Source organism: Orycteropus afer, unplaced genomic scaffold, assembly GCF_000298275.1.
Source record: "Orycteropus afer afer isolate SDZICR_OR568_19922 unplaced genomic scaffold, OryAfe1.0 scaffold00248, whole genome shotgun sequence".
NCBI lineage: Eukaryota > Metazoa > Chordata > Mammalia > Tubulidentata > Orycteropodidae > Orycteropus > Orycteropus afer.
This window is the reverse complement of record NW_006921835.1, coordinates 2678548-2697309: the sequence shown is the minus strand read 5'-3', so window position 1 is coordinate 2697309 and position 18762 is coordinate 2678548. Positions and strand designations below refer to the sequence as shown.

The following is an 18762-nucleotide window of genomic DNA, read 5'->3' as shown; positions in this document are numbered from 1 at the left end:
AAAAAAAAAAAAAACCTGAAGAAAGCCTAAGATTCATGTTGTATATCATCAAAATGCATAACCTATGTGTAATCAGAATTCCAGAACAGGAAGAAAAAAATAAAACCACAGAGAATATTGTCCAACATTTGTTGGATGACAGCTTCCCTGATATGATGAAAGATGAGAATACATCCATTCAGGAAGTCCAACAAACCCAAACAGGATAGACACCAAAAGAAAATCACCAAGATATATCATCATCAAACTCACCAAAACCAAAGACAAAGAATCCTGAAAGCAGCATGGGAAAAGTGAAAAGTTACCTACAAAGGGCAACCAATAAGACTAAGCTCTGATTACTCAGCAGAAGCCATTCAGGCAAGAAGCCAAAGGGATGGTATATATAAATGTTGAAAGAGAAAAATTTCCAACCAAAAATTATATACCCACCAAAATTGTCCCTTAAATATGATGGTGAAAATAGATTTCCATATAAGCAGAAATTAAGGTAGTTTGTTAAAACCAGACCAACCTTACAAGAGATACTAAAAGGAGTCCTTTGGACAGAAAACCAATAATAGCTAACAATAACCAACCATTAATACACATGATGACATAACCTAGAAATCAATGAAGTTATGAAAATATCCAAAGTAAAATAAGGTTACAAGTTTGTAAATAGGGAACCAGAGACATCAATTGGCAAATGAGGACAACTACAAAACCAAAGAGGGAAAAAATAATGCAGTTATGGAACTTCTAAATGGTGAAGAAGACAAGAGAGTTGCAAGATAGAATGGTATCTTCTAAACTCTGAGAGAAAATTGTAAATCACATGGTAACTTCAAAGAAAAATTATAAACCTTCACATCACAATTAAAAAAAAAAAGAGGAAAAGCACACATATTTAGCAAATACTAAAACAACAGCAATGAAGGAAATGATAATACGGTTCATAAACAAAATGAGCTCATAATAGAAAGCTATATGGAACAAAGAAACCAGGAACACCATGAAAAAACACATAACAAAATGATAGCAAAAAAGTCATACTTTTTGATAATTACATTAAATGTCAATAAATAAAATGCACCACTCAAGAGACAGAGAGTTGCAGACAGGATAAGAAAACACAACCTATCAATATTCTATCTACAAGAGACACATCTTAGAGACAGACCAAAATAGACTAAAAATCAAAGGCTGGAAAAAGATATATCCAGCAAATGGCAACCAAAAAAGAGCAGGAGTGGCAACATTAATTTCTGATCAAATTGACTGCAAGACAGAAACCACCATAGGAGATAAGGAAGGACATTATATAATGATTAAAGGATCAATTGAACAGGAAGATATAACCATAATAACTATCTATGGAACCAATGAAAGAGCCTATAATGCATAAATAAGACTTTAACAGAATTTAAAAGACAAATAAATGACTGCACAATCATAGTTGTTGTTGTTTTGGGCAGTCAAGTAGGATCTGATTCATAGCGACCCCTCCTTGGGTTTCCAAGGCAGTATCACTACGGAAGTAGATTGCTCAACCTTCGTTCTGAGGAGTGGTTGGTGCATTTGAACTGCCTGCCTTTTGGTTAGCAGTCAAGTACCTTAAGTAGGAGACTTTAATACACCACTTTCAATGAAAGATAATACAACTGGAAAGAAACTCAACAAAGAAAAACTAAAACAGAAGAACTAAACAATACATTGCAACAACTTGACCTTATAGACATCTACAGAGCACTTCATCCACAACAGTACAATACGCATTCCTTTCCAGTGCACATGGAACATTCTCCATGATAGACCATATGTTAGACCATAAAGCAAGCCTCAATAAATTTAAAAACATTGACATACACAAGCCTCTTTTCAGATCATAATGCTATCCAATTAAAAATCAACAATAGGAAGATCAATGGAAAAAGAGCAAACACATGGAAACTGGACAACACCCTCCTTAAGAAAGACTAGGTAATAGAAAAATTAAAAGTTTCTTGACTCAAATGAGAATTAAAACACAACATACCAAAATCTTTGAGACATAGCAAAAACAGTGATCAGAGGCCAATTTTTAGCAATAAATGCACACATCAAAAAAGAAGAAAGATCCAAAATCAACACCTTAACCCAATATCTCCAACAATTAGAAAAAGAATAGCAAGAAAAACCTACAGTCACCAGAAGAAAGGAAGTAATAAAGATCTGAGCAGTAATCAATGAAACAGAAAATACAAAGACAATAGAAAAAATCAACAAGACTATAAGTTGGTTTTTTGAAAAGATTAATAAAATTGAAAAACCACTGTTGAATTTAACAAAGGAAAAGAAGGCGAGAATAAAATAACACAAACAAGAAATGAATTGGGTAACACTACAACAGAACCAACTAAAAAAAAGATACTATCAGAATACTGGAGCTCTGGTAGCATAGTGCCTAAGGCACTTGACTGCTAACCAGAAGGCTAGTGGTTCAAACCCACCAGCCACTTCTTGGGCATTCCTACTTCCGTAGTGATACTGCCTCAGAAACCCAAGGAGGGGTCGCTATGAGTCAGGGCCGACTCGATGGCAAATAACAACAACAACAACAACAACATCAGAATACTATGAAGAACTGTACTCCAACAAATCTGAAAATCTGGAAGAAATGGACAGTTTCTAGAAACACATTACTTACCTAAACTAACACAGACTGAGGTGGAGAAGTTGAACAGACCCATAACAAAAGAAGAAATTGAACAGGTCATAAAAAATTACCAACAAAAAAAAGTCCTTGCCCATATGGTTTCACCAGAGAATTGTAGCATATGTTTAGAAAAGAACTGACACCAATCCTACTAAAAGTATTCTGTTGTTGTTGTTATTATGTGCCATCGAGTCGGCCCCGACTCATAGCGACCGCTCCTTGGGTTTCTGAGGCAGTATCACTACGGAAGTAGATTGCCCCATCTTCCTTCAAGGAGTGGCTTAAACTATTCTAGAACATAGGAATGGATGAAATCCTCTCAAATTCATTTTATGAAGCAAGCATAACCTTGATACCAAAACCTGGCAAGGACATCACTCAAAAGGAAAATTACAGACCAATATCCCTCATGAATATCGATGCAAAAATCTTCAACAAAATCCTAGCCAATAGACTCCAACAACATATCAAAAAAATGATACATTATGAACAAGTGGGGTTCATATCAGTTATCCAAGGATGGTTCTACATTAGAAAAACAATCAACATCATCCATCATATAAATAAAACAAAGGAAAAGAACCACACGATAATATCAATAGATGCAGAAAAGGCATTTGATAAGACACAACACTTATTCATGATCAAAACTCTCAGCTAAACAGGAATAGAAGGGACATTCCTCAACATAACAAAGTGCATCTATGCAAAAGCAACAGCCAACATTATTCTCAATGGAGAGAGGCTGAAACCATTCCCCTTGCAATGAGGAACCAAACAAGGATGCCTTCTATCACCACTTCTATTCGTGGGCAATCTACTTCCGTAGTGATACCGCCTCAGAAACCCAAGGGGGGTCACTGTGAGTCAGGTCAGATTCGACAGCACATAACAACAACAAAAGCAACATTTAGCACTGTATTGGAAGTTCCAGCCAGGGCAGTAACAAAGAAAGGGAAATCAAAGTTATCAACACTGGTAAGGAAGAAGTAAAACTATCCTTATTTGTTGATGATATGATCCTACACATAGAAAACCCAAGACTCAGTTAAAAAAAAAAAAAAAAACAGTAAAAAATCTACTGGAACTAATTGAGAGATTTAGCATGGTGCAGGATACAAAATCAAGATACAAAAAAATCAGTTGGATTATTCTACACCAGCAAAGAGTTTACTGAAAAAGAAATATGGAAATCAATACCATTCACAATAGCTAACAAAAATTAAAATGCTTGGGAATAGATCTTACCAGGGACACAAAAGACCTGTATAAAGAAAACTACAAAAGACTACTTCAAGAAACCACAAGAGATCTACATAACTGGAAGAACATACCATGTTTGTGGATAGGAAAATTGAACATTGTGAAAATGTCAATTCTATCCAAAGTGATCTACACTGTCAATGCAATCCCAATCCAGATTCCATCAACATTCTTTAAGGATATGGAAAAACTAATTACTAACTTTATATGGGAAGGAAAGAGACCTCGGATTAGCAAAGCACTATTGATGAAAAAGAACAAAGTAGGAAGTCTCACACTGCCAGATCTCAAAACCACAGCCACAGTAGTCAAAACTTCCTGGTATTGGTACAACGACAGACACATAGAACAGTGAAATAGAACTGAGAACTCAGGCATAGATCCATCGACCTGTGGTTGATTGTGGTCTTTGACAAAGGGCTAACATACATTAAATGGGGAAGAGATTGTCTGTTTAACAAATGGTGCTGGCAAAACTGGATATCCTTTTGTAGAAAAATGAAACAAGATATGTAACTCCCACTATACACAAAAACTAACTCCAGATGAATCAGAGATTAAATGAGAAACCTAAAACTATAAAGATCCTCAAGGGAAAACTAGGGGCAAATTAAGGAGCCCTAATATATGGCATAAATAGACTATCAATCATAACCCAAAATGCACAAACAGCAGAAGATAACTATATGAATGGGACATTCTAAAAATTAAATTTTTATTTACTTACAAAGACTTCTCCAAAGAGTCAAAAGAGAACCTAAAGATTGGGAAAAATATATATATATATTTGGCAATGACATATCTGACAAGGGATTTATCTCTAAAATTTATAGAAAACTCTACCTCAACATCAAAAAGACAAATAATCCAATTTAAAAAAATGGCAGAAGATATGAATAGAACACTTCAGCAAAGAGGGTATTCAGGCGGCCAACAAACACATGAAGAAATGTTCACGATCATTAGCCATTGTTGTTGTTATGTGCCATCAAGTCAGACCTGACTCATAGCGACCCCTCATTGAGTTATTAGAAAGATGCAAATGAAAACAATATTGAGATACCATCTTGCCCCAGCACTAGTAACAAAGTTCAACAAGACAGAAAATAACAAATGCTGGTGAGGATGTGGAGAGTTTGGGACTCATACACTGCTGGTGGGACTGTAAAGTGATACAATCACTGTGGAAAGCAATATGGTGATTCCTTCAAAAGTTAGATTAAGAAATACCATTTGACCCAGCCATTCCATTACTAGGTATATATCCCAAAGGAGTGAGAGCTAGGAGAACAGATATATGCATGCTCATGTTCATCGCAGCACTATTTACTTTAGCCAAAAGATGGAAAAAACCTAGGTGACCATCAACAGAAGAATGGATAACCAAACTATGGTACATGCACACAGTGGAGCACTATGCAATCCTAAAGACTAATGTAGAATCTGAAAAACACTGCACAACATGAGTGAACTTAGAAGACATTGTGCTGAGTGAAAGAAGTCAATCACAGAAAGACAAAATTGTATTATTCCGTTATTGTAAAAAGGAAAGCTTTATATATGGAAGGAAATTTTCTTTGTTGGTTATCAGTAGTGGGAGCAGAGGGTTGGGAACACTGCTAGAGAGTAGAGACAAGAATTAATTTGTATGAAGGGAAAAGCAATGTACCAAATGTGAGTGATTAACACAGTGGCACTGAGGAGGAGGATGACAGACAAAGCTGCATGGGAAGTACAGACAAAAAGATGAATCTTTTTGCACATACAGTACTCTGTTGTCAGTGATGGCAAACATTGATCGATGAGTGGAGAGCTAGGTATACAGGCTGAATGATTAAGTATGTCTATGCAGAGGGGAGGGTGCCCATGTCCATGTATAGGATTGGTAGACAATGTTTCTACAAGTGTATCTGTATATTTGGTAAGAATTTCCAGGTATATAGTAGAGATGACAAGGGGCAAGGTAGTAGTGACTTTTTGGCCACAGCCACCTACCCAGAAGGAGCAAATTATTGCACCTGTGGACTTGGGACTATGGTCGCAGGGGGCATCAAGATCAATTGGCATACCATACTACACAAAAACATTATTCCACATCCTACTTTGGTGAGTAGTGCCTGGGATCTTAAAAGCTTGCAAGTAGCCACTTAGATACAAGGATGGGTCTCTCCTTGTCCAAAGCAAAGAATAATGAAGAAAGCCAAAGATGCATGGAAACAATTAGTCCAAGGGACTGGTACACCATGTGATCCTCAGCTTATATGACTATGAAACCAGAAGAACTAAATGGTTCCTGGCTACCACTGTCAACCACTTGCAAGGGGATCTATGTAGGAGATACGGGATAGAGTGGGAGAACAATGTAGAACAAAACTCAAAATCATTGGGGGAAAAAAAAAAAAAAAGGACCAGGTGTGCTGGACTGATAGAATCTGAAAGAACCACTGAGATTATGGCCCCTAGCTGCCCTTCAGATCTGGAATTGAACCCTCTCCTGTGGCTTCCAGCCTAACAAAAGACAGGCAAATGAAATGAACATTTACATTAGGTAGATACACTCCACAGAGAGATCAATCATGGGAAAATAGAAGGCTGTGTATACACAGGGAGACACCTTGAGGGGGGGGGAGTGCATGGGAAGGAAGGACACAGGGAAGAGGTAACTATGGTGAGGAAGTGGGAATAGAGCTGTTGCTGTCAGATGGATCTTGATGGGAAATTGCAGTCAATGTCATGAGACAACGTTTATGTGAACTATTGTATGGAAAATGAATTTGCTCTGTAAACTTTCAGCAAAATCACAATAAAAATTAAAAAAACAAACTAACAACAACAAAAGAAAATAAAACTAGGAAAATAAAATACCCAAATGGGGAAAAAAAAAAAAAAATTGGAAGATAGCTACCTGGCCAACTGACTGGAAAAGATTCATGTTTGTACCCATTCCAAAGAAAAGAGATCCAACAGAATGTAGAAATTATCAAACAACATCATTAATACCACACACAAGTAATATCTTGCTGAAGATAATTCAAAGTGCAGATGACACAGCCTTGCTTGCTGTGAGTGAAGATGACTTGAAGCACTTACTGATGAATATTAAAGAATACATTATAGATTACACCTCAACATAAAAGATCAAATATCATCACAACTGGACCAATAAGCAGCATCACAATAAATGGAGAAAAGTTTGAGGTTGTCAAAGATTTCATGTTACTTGGATCCAAAATCAACAGCAAATGGAAACAGCAGTCAAGAAATCCGATGGCAAATTGTACTGGAATGCAAAAGTTGGAAACAAAGAAGAATCACCAGTAGTTGGAAAATTTGGCCATGGTGACAGAAATAATGCTGGAAATTGCACAGTAGAATTTTGCAAGACCAATGACTTATTCATTGCAAATACCTTTTGCAACAACAAAAATGACAGCTGTACATGTGAACTTTTCCAGATGGAACATACAGGAATCAGATTGAATACATCTGTGGCAAGTGGCAAAGGAAAAACTCAATATCTTCAGCCAAAACAAGGCCAGGAGCTGATTGTGGAACAGACCATCAACTACTCATATGCAAATTCAACTTGAAGTTAAAGACAATTAAAACAAGTCCACAGGAGCTAAAATATGATCTTGAATATATCCCTCCAGAATTTAGAGACCATCTAAAGAATAGATTTGAGTTACTGAACACCATGACCAAAAGCCAGAAGAATTGTAGGATGACATCAAGAACATCATTCATGAAGAAAGCAAGAGGTCACTAAAAAGATGAGAAAAGAAGAAAAGACCAACATGGATGACAGAAGAGACTCTGAAACTTGACCTTGAGCAGAGAGTAGCTAAAGCAAATGGAAGAAATGACAAGATAAAAGAGTTGAACAGGTTTCAAAGAGCAGCTTGAACAGACAGAGACAATTACTATAATGAAATGTGCAAAGACCTGGAGTTAGAAAACGAAAAGGGAAGAATATGCTTGGCATTTCTCAAACTGAAAGAAATGGGGAAAAAAATGTAAGACTCGAGTTGCAATATTGAAAGATTCTATGGACAAAATATTGAATGATGCAGGAAACATCAAAAGAAGGTGGAAGGAATATGCAGAGTCACTGTACCAAAAAGAACTGACAGATCGTCATCCATTTCAGGAAGTGGCATATGATCAAGAACCAATGGTACTGAAAGAGGAAATTGAAGCTGCAATGAAGGAATTGACAAAGAACAAGGCTCCGGGAATTGATGGAATACCCATTGAGATGTTTCAACAAATGATTGCCCCAGTGGAGGCACTCATTTGGTTATACCAAGAGATTTGGAAGACAGCTACCTGGCCAAGTGGTTGGAAGAGATCCATATTTGTACCCATTCCAAAGAAAAGTGATCCCAAAGAATGTGGAAATTATCAAACAATATCATTAATATCACACACAAGTAAGATCTTACTGAAGATAATTCAAAAACGTTTCCAGCAGTATATTGACAGAGAATTTCCAGTGGTGCAAGCTGGATTCAGAAGAGGATGTGGAACAAGGGATATCATAACTGCTGTCAGGTGGATCTTGGCTCAAGGCAAAGACTACCAGAAAGATGTTTACTTATGTTTTATTGACTATGCAAAGGCACTTGATTGTGTGGAACACAACAAATTGTGGATAGCAGTGATAGGAATGGGAATTCCCGAACACTTAATTGTACTCATGAGGAACCTGTACATTGAACCTGTACATTGTCCTGTTGCACAAACAGAACAAGGTAACACTGCATAGTTTAAAATCAAGAAGAGAGTGCATTGGGGTTGTATCCTTTCCCCATACTTATTCAATCTATATGCTGAGCAAATAATCTGAGAAGCTGGACTATATGAAGAAGAATGTGGCATCAAGATTGGAGGGTAATCATTAACAACCTGTGATAAGCTGATGACACAACTTTGCTTGCTGAAAGTGAGGATGACTTGAGGCAGTTACTGATGAAGATTGAAGAATACAGTCTGCAGTATGGATTACATCTCAATATAAAGAAAATAAAAATTCTCACAACTGGATCTGTAAGCAGCATCATGATAAATGGAGAAGAGATTGAGGTTGTCAAAGACTTCACATTGCTTGCTTCTACAAACAACACCAGTGGAAGCAGCAGTCAGGACATTACGTGACATATGTTGTTGTTGTTGTGTGCCCTCGAGTCGGACCTGATTCATAGCAACTCCTCTTTGGGTTTCTGAGGCGGTATCACTACTGAAGTAGATTGCCCAACCTTCCTTCTGAGTGGCTGGTGGGTTTGAACTGCCAGCCTCCCGGTTAGCAGTCAAGTGCCTTAGGCACTATGCTACTAGAGCTCCCTAGATGACGTATCGTACTGGGCAAGTCGGCTGCAAAGGACCTCTTTCAAGTGCTGAGGAGCAATGATGTCTCCTTCAGGGTTAAGGTGCAACTGACACAAGCCATGATATTTTCTATTTCCTCATATGCATGTGAGAGCTGGACAATGGATGAGGAAGACCAAAGAAGAGTTGATCCTTTTGAGTTGTGGTGCTTGCAAAGAATGCTGAAAGTACCATGGACTGCTAAAAGAACTAACAGATCTGTCCTGGAGGAAGTGCAGCCGAAATGCTCCTTGGAAGCAAGAATGACCAGACTTCATCTAACCTACTTTGGTCATGTTGTCAGAAGGGATCATTCCCTGGAAATTGAATGCATAAAGATCAATATCTTAGGCATTAGTGAGCTGAAAGGGACTTGTATTGGCCATGTTGAATCAGACAATCATATAATCTACTATGCCAGGAATGGCAAATTGAAGAGGAATGGTGTTGCATTCATTGTCAAGAAGTACATTTCAAGATCTGTCTTGAAGTAAAATGTCATCACTGATAGGATGATATTCAGTTAATATGACAATTATTTTTATTTATGCACCAACTAGTAAAGCTAAAGATGAAGAAATTGAAGATTTGTACCAACTTCTGCAGTCTGAAATTGGACAAACAGGTAATCAAGATATATTGATTGTGGCTGGTGATTGGAACGTGAAAGTTAGAAAGAAAGAAGAATCATCATAGTTGGAAAATAATGGTCTTGGTGATAGAAATGAAGTCAGAAATCACATGATAGAATTTTACAAGACCAGCAACTTACTCATTGCAAATAACTTTTTTCAACAATATACATAACAGGTATACACTTGGATCTCACCAGATGGAATACACAGGGATCAAATCAACTACATCTGGGGAGAGGGGTCATGGAGAATCTCTATATCATCAGTCAAATCAAGGTCAGGGGCTGACTATGGAATAGATCATCAATTGCTCACATGAAAGTTCAAGCCGAAGCTGAAGAAAATTAAAACAAGTCCACAAGAGGTAAAATTCATTATATCCCACCTGAATTCAGAGACCATCTGAAGAATAGATTTGAAGAATTGACCACCAATGACTAAAGGCCAGATGAGTTGGGGGTGACATCAAGAACATCATTCATGAAGAAAGGAAAGGGTCATTAAAAAGACAGAAAAAGAAGAAAAGACCTAAATAGATGTCAGAAGAGACTTTGAAACATTCTCTTCAATGGAGAGTAGCCAAAGCAAATGGAAAAATAATTAAATAAAAGAGCTGAACAGAACATATTCAAAGGGCAACTCAAGAGGACAAAGTAAAGTATTGTAATGAAGTGTGCAAAGACTTATAGTTAGAAAACCCAAAAGGGAAGAACACAGTCAGCATTTCTTGAGCTGAAAAACTGAGGAAAAAATATTCAAGCCTTGATTTGCATATTGAAGAATTCTATGGGCAAAATGGGAGCTCTGGTAGCATAGTGCCTAAGGCATTTGACTGTTAACCAGAAAGCTGATGGTTCAAACCTACCAGTTGCTCCTCAGAAGGAAGGTTGGGCAATCTACTTCTGTAGTGATACTGCTTCAGAAACCCAAGAAGGGGTTGCTGAGTCAGATCCGTCTCGACAGCACAGAGTTTTTTTTTTTTTTTTTTTTCTGTATGGACAAAATATTGAACGATACATGAGGTATCAGGAAAAGATGGAAGGACTGGTCAACATTCAGCTATTTTAGGAGGGAGCATATAATCAAGGACCAATGGCATAGAAGGAAGAAGTCCTGTTGCAAAACCAACAGCCAACATTATTGTCCATAGAGAAGTACTCAAATGGGAAAAAGACAAGGATTCCTTCTACCGTGACTTCTGTTTAATGTTATATTGGAGTAGCCAGAACAGCAAGGCAAGGAGGAGAAAAGGCATCCAAATTGGCAAAGAAAAAGTAAAGCTATCTCTATTGCAGATGACATCCTTTACATAATAAATCTGAGAGACTTAGCAAGAAAACTACTAGAACTAACAGAAAGATTCAGCAAGGTTGCAGGATACAAGATCAACATAAAATATCAGTTGGATTCCTCTACATCAACAAAGAGATTGCTGAAAAGGAAGGAAAACAATACCATTTACAGTAGCTACCAGAAAGATAAAATACTTCAGAATAAATCATGTGAAGGAAACAAAAGACCTATGCAAAGAAAAATACAAAATGCTGCTACAAGAAACTTTCATAAATGGAAGAACATGCCATGTTCATGCATAGGAAGTCTGAATATTATGAAAATGCCAATAATACCCAGAAGGATCGATACATTCAATGCAATCCTGATCCAGATTCCATCAGTGTTCCTTAAGGGCATGGAAAAACCAATCACTAATTTTAAATGGAAATAAAAGAGACCTCAGATAAGCAAAGCACTACCAAAAAGAAAAACAAAGTAGGAGGTCTTACACTTAAGTATCTCAAAACCTACTATGCAGCCACAGTAGTCAAAACAGTGTGTTATTGGTATAGTGATGGACAAATAGACCAGTGGAACAGAATTGAGAATCCAGGGGGAAAAAAAAAGAGTCTATTTATGGACAGCTGATTTTTGAAAAAAGGCTGAAACCCATTAAATGGGGAGAGATACTCTGTTTAACAAATGGTGCTGGCAGAAATGACTATCCATTTGCAGAAAAAAATGAAACACCATACACAAAAATGAACTCAAAATGCATCAAAGACCTAACCCATATGCACAAGCAGCAGAAGACAAAGTAGATGACTGAGACCTTTTGAAAATTAAATTTTCAAATTCTCCAAAAGAGTAAAAAAGAGAACCTACAGACTGGGGGATTGGAGAGGGGAGCTGCCTACGACATACCAAATAAGGAACTTAGCTCTAAAATTTAAAGAAAACTTCAGTACTTCAATATCAAAAAGATAAATAATCGGATTCAAAAATGGGCAAAGGACATAAACAGACATTTCAATAAAAAGATACACAGGGGGCAACAAACACATGAGGAAATGCTCACGATCATTAGTCATTGTTGTTGTTATGTGCCCTGCAGTTGGACCACACGCATAGCGACCCCTCCTTGGGTTTCTGAGTCAGTATCACTACAGAAGTAAATTGCCCAACCTTCATTCCGAGGAGCGGCTGGTGGGTTTGAACCACCAGCCTTCTGGTTAGCAATCAAGTGCCTTAGGCACTATCCTACCAGAGCTCCTCATTAGTCATTTGTTGTTGTTATGTGCCATCAAGTCGGCCCAACTCATAGCGACCCCTCCTTGTGTTTCCGAGGCAGTATCACTATGGAAGTAGATTGCCCAGTCTTCCTTCTGAGGAGTGACTGGTGGGTTTGAACCACCAGCCTTCTGGTTAGCAGTCAAGTGCCTTAGACACTATGCTACCTGAGTTCCCATTAGTCATTAGAGAGATGCAAATCAAAACAATGACATATTATCTCACCCCCACCAATGATAGCAAATCTCAACAAAGCAATAAATAAGAAATCCTGTCGGAAGTGTGGAGAGATTGGAACTCTCACATATTGCTGGTGGGACTGTAAAATGGTACAGCCATTGTGGAAAACGGTATGACATTTCCTTGTTAAGTGCCATCAAGTGAGCTCTGACTCACAGTGACCCTATGTATAGGCTCTGACTCATAGTGACCCTATGTACAACAGAACAAAACACTGCTTGGTCATGCACAATCCTTGCTATATTTCAACCCATTGTGCAGCAATTGTCAATGCATCAGGTTGAGGGTCTTCCCCATTTTTTCCTCTACTTTACCAGGGAACTCTGGTAGTGTAGTGCCTAAGGCTACCAGAAGGCTGGTGGTTCAAAGCCACCAGCCACTCCTGGGAAGGAAGTTTGGGCAATCTACTTCCATAGTGGTACCACCTTGGAAACCCAAGGAGGGGTCACTGTGAGTGGTATTTGACTTGATGGCAGTGAGTTTTTAAGCTTGTCTTTACTTTGTGAGTTCTTTCTCTGGGTTGGTTTCTAAGTGGTAGTGTCAAATGTCCTTATTTTAATTTGTTGTTTTCCACTTTTGGTTTTCTTTTGGAAGGACTCACTTTAGCATTTCTTGCATGGTTGGTCTGGTTTCCACAAATTCCCTTAATTTGTATTTGAGAACATCTTAAATTTAGCCTCATATTTGAGGGACAGTTTGTCTGGATATTTACTCTTGGTTGGCAGTTCTTTTCCTTCAAGGTTTTGTATATGCCACCCCATTGCTTTCTTGCCTGAGTGGTTTCTACCGAGAAAGCAGAAGTTAGTCTGGTTGCCCTGTAGGTAACATTTTTTTCCCCCCCAAGCTGTTCTCATGATTTTTTGTCTTTGGTTTTGGAAAGTTTGATTATGATATGTCTTGGTGAATTTCTCTTGAGGTCTACTGAACTACTTGGATGGATATCTTTTCATCTTTCATGATGTATGGGATGTTGTCTGTTAGAAAGTCTTTGACAATTTTCTCAGTGTTCCTCCCCTCCTTGTTCTTGGATTCCATCAGATGTATGTTATTTCTTTTCATATCATCCCATATAACTCAGGTTTTCTTCATTTCTCTTCAATCTTTGTTTTGATTTTTCCTCATGTAAGCTGGTGTCAAGAGATTTGTCTTCCAGCTGGGAAATGTATTCTTCAGCCAGGTTGCCTGCTCTTTTGTCCTTCCAATGTTTTATGTCTCTCCATAATTTTAGGGCTCATCTTCTGGATTTCTAATTGTTTTTTCATATGATTTCTAATTATCTATTTACTTTGTCATTTTGTTCTTGAATGATTTTTCTGAATTCTTCAAGGGTATTATCTTTCTCCTCCTTGCATCTGTTTATGGTTTCCTTGCACTCTTTGAATATTGTGTGTGTGTGTGTATACATATAACACACACACACACATCTTTCTGGCATTCTTTGCTTTCAGCTAAGATCCATCTAACATCAGCAATGATATCACCCATTCCACATCCTCTTCTGAATCCAGCTTGCATTTCTGGGAGTTCTCTGTCAATATACTGCTGCAACCATTTTTGAATTATCTCCAGTAAGATTTTACTTGTGTGATATTAATGATATCGTTTGATAATTTCCACATTCTGTGGGATCACCTTTCTTTGGAATGGGTGCAAATGTGGATCTTTTCCAGTCAGTAGGCCAGGTAGTTGTGTTCCAAATCTCTTGGCATAGCTGAGTGAGTGCCTCCAGTGTGGCATCTGTTTGTTGAAACATCTCAAAGGGTATTTTGTCAATTCCTGAAGTCTTGTTTTTCACCATTTCCTTCATTGCAGCACCTCTGTGAGGGTGGCATTTGGCCATCAATTAAAGCTTTGTGGCTCAAACCCACTATCTGCCCTACAGGAGAAAGGGCAGCCCTCCTCTGCAACAATTTACAAGTCCTGAAACCCAAGGAGACAGTTCCACTTCATGCCTAAAAATGCTGCTGAGTTGGAATTGATCCCACAGTACTGGGTCCAGTTTTGGGTTTGATTTATTCACAGGTGGGGGGGACAGTCTTTTTCCCTTTCCCTTACTCCCTTCTGACTTCATGGCAGCTTAAGCTTTGGAAAGTCTGACCAGTTCCCCTGTATGATATTCTTCTGTGCACCTTAAGCTCCCCTTGAAATCCTCCTGATTTTTCTACTCTCTCTTTAAAGCCTGTGTGCTCTGTGATGTTTTATTATTTATTCATTTATTTCTGCCTCATTCTCCTTTGTGTTTGCAATGGCTTCTCTTCAGGCCAGGCCAGTTTTTTATTTTCTTTTTCCTTTCCCCCCCAGTTATTGGCCTTGCTCCTTTTCCTATTTTCACTTGATCTAATACTTTATCCTCTCATTAGTTGCTCATAATTTCAGGATCATTGTGTCTGTTTCGTTGAGTTTGCCTAAATCTCTGTGGAAAACGGTTCAGGTATGATCTGTTACTAAGATGCCATCTTCCATCAATAGAGTTCTTTTTTCATTTATTATCTTAACTCTGCCTATGTGACAGGTTTTGTTGTTGTTTTAAGATGAAAATCAGTCATAATACATAGTTCATTCTTTTTTTTTTTTTTTTTTTTTTCCCAAATGTGAGTTGGGTGCAGATTTACATAGCAGATTCATTTTGTTCTCCACAATTCATGCACATTTTATTTCATGGCCCCGATTATAATTCCCAACCATAAAAAACTCTCCTTTCCTCTCCTATTTCTGACTACTCCTTCCCTGTGCCCTTCTTATCTATGTATTCCTATCTGTCCAGCTTTCCCTCTGTGTGAATGATGCCCCTCATTCTCATGGCTGATTGATCTAAGGCATGCATTTTCCTAGGGTAGGTGGGTGCATATCGATAGAGAAAGTGTTCTGCTTGTAGGTCTTTCTACTATAGGGCTGAAAGCCAATCCATGGAAGTGAGTCCATTTCCAAGCCTGAAAGATAACCCTGGGCCATTGTCTCAGGGTTTCTGCTAATCTCTATCTGACCAGTAAGTCTAGTCATTTTTGTTTTTTGAAATTTTTCCCACATTTTTCCTTCCGCTCTATATAGGATCTCCAATTTTAATTCCTTTCTGAATGGTTGGCATTGGTAGTCAGGCACTATCTAGTGCTTCTAGTCTCAGGGTTGTGAGGGCTGAGGTCCTTGTGGTCCATCATATCTTTGGACTAATTGCTTCCAGACGCCTTTGATTTTCTTCACTTTTCTTTGCTCTGGATGAGAGGAGACCAATAGTTAAATCTTAGATGGTTGCTCAAAAGCTTTTAAGACTCTAGTCACTACTCACCAAAGTAGAATGTAGAACAAGATTTTTATGTACCGTGTTGTGCCAGTTGAGCATGATGTCCCCTGAGGCTATGGGCCCAAGTCTGCAGGCCCAGTGATTCTCTTCCTCAAGCTGTTTGGTTTTCTCTGAGAAGCTCCTGCAACCTTGTCCTCTGTTACTTCTTTAATGTATGTGTATAATTTTGAAGCACAAGTACACATGTAAGACTGTCTTCAACCAAATCTGTCCTTGATCTTGGGTATATTTCTGTTCACTTATGCTCATCTGATCTTCTCACCTTTCTCTGCATTTATTCATAGCCTAGTGTTTGCTGCCACTGGTAATGCAGTATTGTGCATGTAATAGTATTTGCTTCTATTGTCTGTATCATTTATGCACGTTTCTGTGTGCTCCCTTTCCCCATTGTCACCATGCTGGACACAGACTCTTTCTATATTGCCCCTCCCCTTACCCAAATCAACATGTGACCCACATCAAGGCCAATATTTTCCCTCCCATCTCTGGTAACCAACAGAGTGAATTTCCTTCCCTGAGTAAACCTTTCCTTGACTTTTTACAATAATGGACTCGTACAATATTTGTCCTTCTGTGATTGACCTATTTCACTCAGCGTAATGTCCTCCAAATTCATCTCCATTGTGAGGTGATTTGTGTGTTCTTCATTATTCTTTAATGATGCATAGTATTCCATTGTGTGAATGTACCATAGTTTGGTTATCTATTCATATGTTGATAGGCATTCAGCTTGCTTCTATCTCTTTGCTATAGTGAATTGTGCTGCAATGAACATGGGTGTCTATCTGTGTCCTGGTTCTCACCTTCTCTAGAATATATTCCTAGTAATGGAATTTCTGGATCAAATGGTATTTCTGTTTTCAGTTGATAATGCATAGTTCTTGCAAGCGCTCTTTGAGAACTCTAAAATTCATATGAGAAACCATCATTGTCATTCTTTTTGTTTTGTTTCCACAGAATATACATTTTCCAGTTGATTTTACAAGGTCTAATGAACAGAGAAAATACATTTCCTCTATTTTATCTGAATTAAAAACAAAAGATACTGGCATAAAATCAAAAAAATCAAGACATCTAATTCAAAAAGGTTAGTTATATGAATTTTTAAAAGTATATTTAAAAATCAAAGTTTTGTGATTAAAGGTAAACATAGATAATAGAAATTGGGTGTGTTAATTTTGTCTAGATATTAGAGTTTGTCAAATGTATGTTGAGAACTCTAGATAAAATATCAATATCTCATTCAATATTTTCTAAATATATATATTCAGAGGGTTGCTTCATGAATATCATGGACCTGATTTTTGACAAATGTGCTCTGGTGGCAGAGTGGCTAATGCATTTGCCTATCAACCCAAAGGTCGGTGGTTTAACCCACCAGCTGCTCTGTGGGAGAAAGATGAGGCAGGCAGTTTGCTTCCATAAAGATTTACAACCTTGGAAACCCTATGGGGCCATTCTACTCTTCCCTTGGGGTCACTGTGAGTTGGGATTGACTAGATGGCAGTGTGATTGTGTGGAGGGGTTTTGAGAGTACATGGGAATTAGGAGACATAGGTGTTAGCAAGAATGCTATTGAGCTAATAGCTTTGTTGCTGAATGACTATGTCAGAAAGGTCAAGAAGTTTGTCAACAGTACCAATCTTATGAAATAACATTACGTTTCTTTCAGACTTTTGACATAATTATTTTCATAATACCAAAATATACTTTCTTATTGTTAATAAAATTTTATTTCAACTATGTACTGTTATTCTTTTTTTTTTTTTTGTAGAATTTTTCTGAAAAAATTTTCTCTCACGACCAAAAGATATTCTTTCTTTTGACAACCTCCAGCTTTCACACACACACACACACACACACACACAAAGTCATTTTTGTAAAATTGCAAGATGTTATCAGTTTTCTCAAGAGCTGCTTTTAACTTTTAAATATTCAAGTTTTCTTCTTTTTAAAAACTTACAGTGGTTTCTTTATCTTTGTTGATTTTCCCTTCTTTGCATACAAACTGGCCTAACTATGCCAGATTCTTAATTGTCATCGGCCTTGTGATTTTATTAATTCTCCATCATTGTTACATATTTCATAAATCTCTTTTATTTAAATGTAATTTTATTTTTATCCAACTAATGACTCAGACTTATGAACTAAATGAAATGAAAGGAAAAGAGTAGTCCTCTGCTCTCTGACCCCCGACTCACTCTTACTGCTTCTTGTTGTTAGGTGCCATCAGGTTGTCTCCAACTCATAGTGACCCTATGCACAGGAGAAAAAACACTGCCTGGTCCTGCACCAGCTCCATGATCCTTACTATAGTTGAGCCCATTGCTGTGTCAATCCATCTTGTTGAAGCCCTTCCCCTCTTTCATTGAGGGCAAGTTTCAGAGTCTCTTCTGACATCCATTTTGGTCTTTTCTTATCTTTTTAATGACCTCTTGCTTTCTTCATGGATTGTGTTCTTGATGTCATCCCACAGTTCTTCAGGTTTTCGATCATTGGTGTTCAGTCCATCAAATCTGTTATTTAGATGGTCTCTAAATTCAGGAGGGATATATTCAAGATCATATTTTGGCTCTCATGGACTTGTTTTAATTGTCTTCAACTTCAAGTTGAACTTGCATATGAGCAGTTGATGGTGTCTTTCACAGTCAGCTCTTCACCTGGTTTTGGCTGAAGACATTGAGCTTCTCCATTGGCTCCTGCCACAGATGTAGTCA

At 37.8% G+C, this 18762-nt stretch overlaps 1 protein-coding gene across 1 annotated transcript in view; it reads left to right on the top strand.

The window, feature by feature from the left end:
• LRRIQ3 (leucine rich repeats and IQ motif containing 3) overlaps nucleotides 1-18762 on the top strand; it is a 343148-nt gene that overhangs the window by 253952 nt on the left and 70434 nt on the right. The window contains exon 5 of the mRNA XM_007949630.1: nucleotides 17003-17132. Within this exon, the coding sequence (XP_007947821.1) occupies nucleotides 17003-17132 (130 nt within the window). The remainder of the gene's footprint in view (nucleotides 1-17002; nucleotides 17133-18762) is intronic.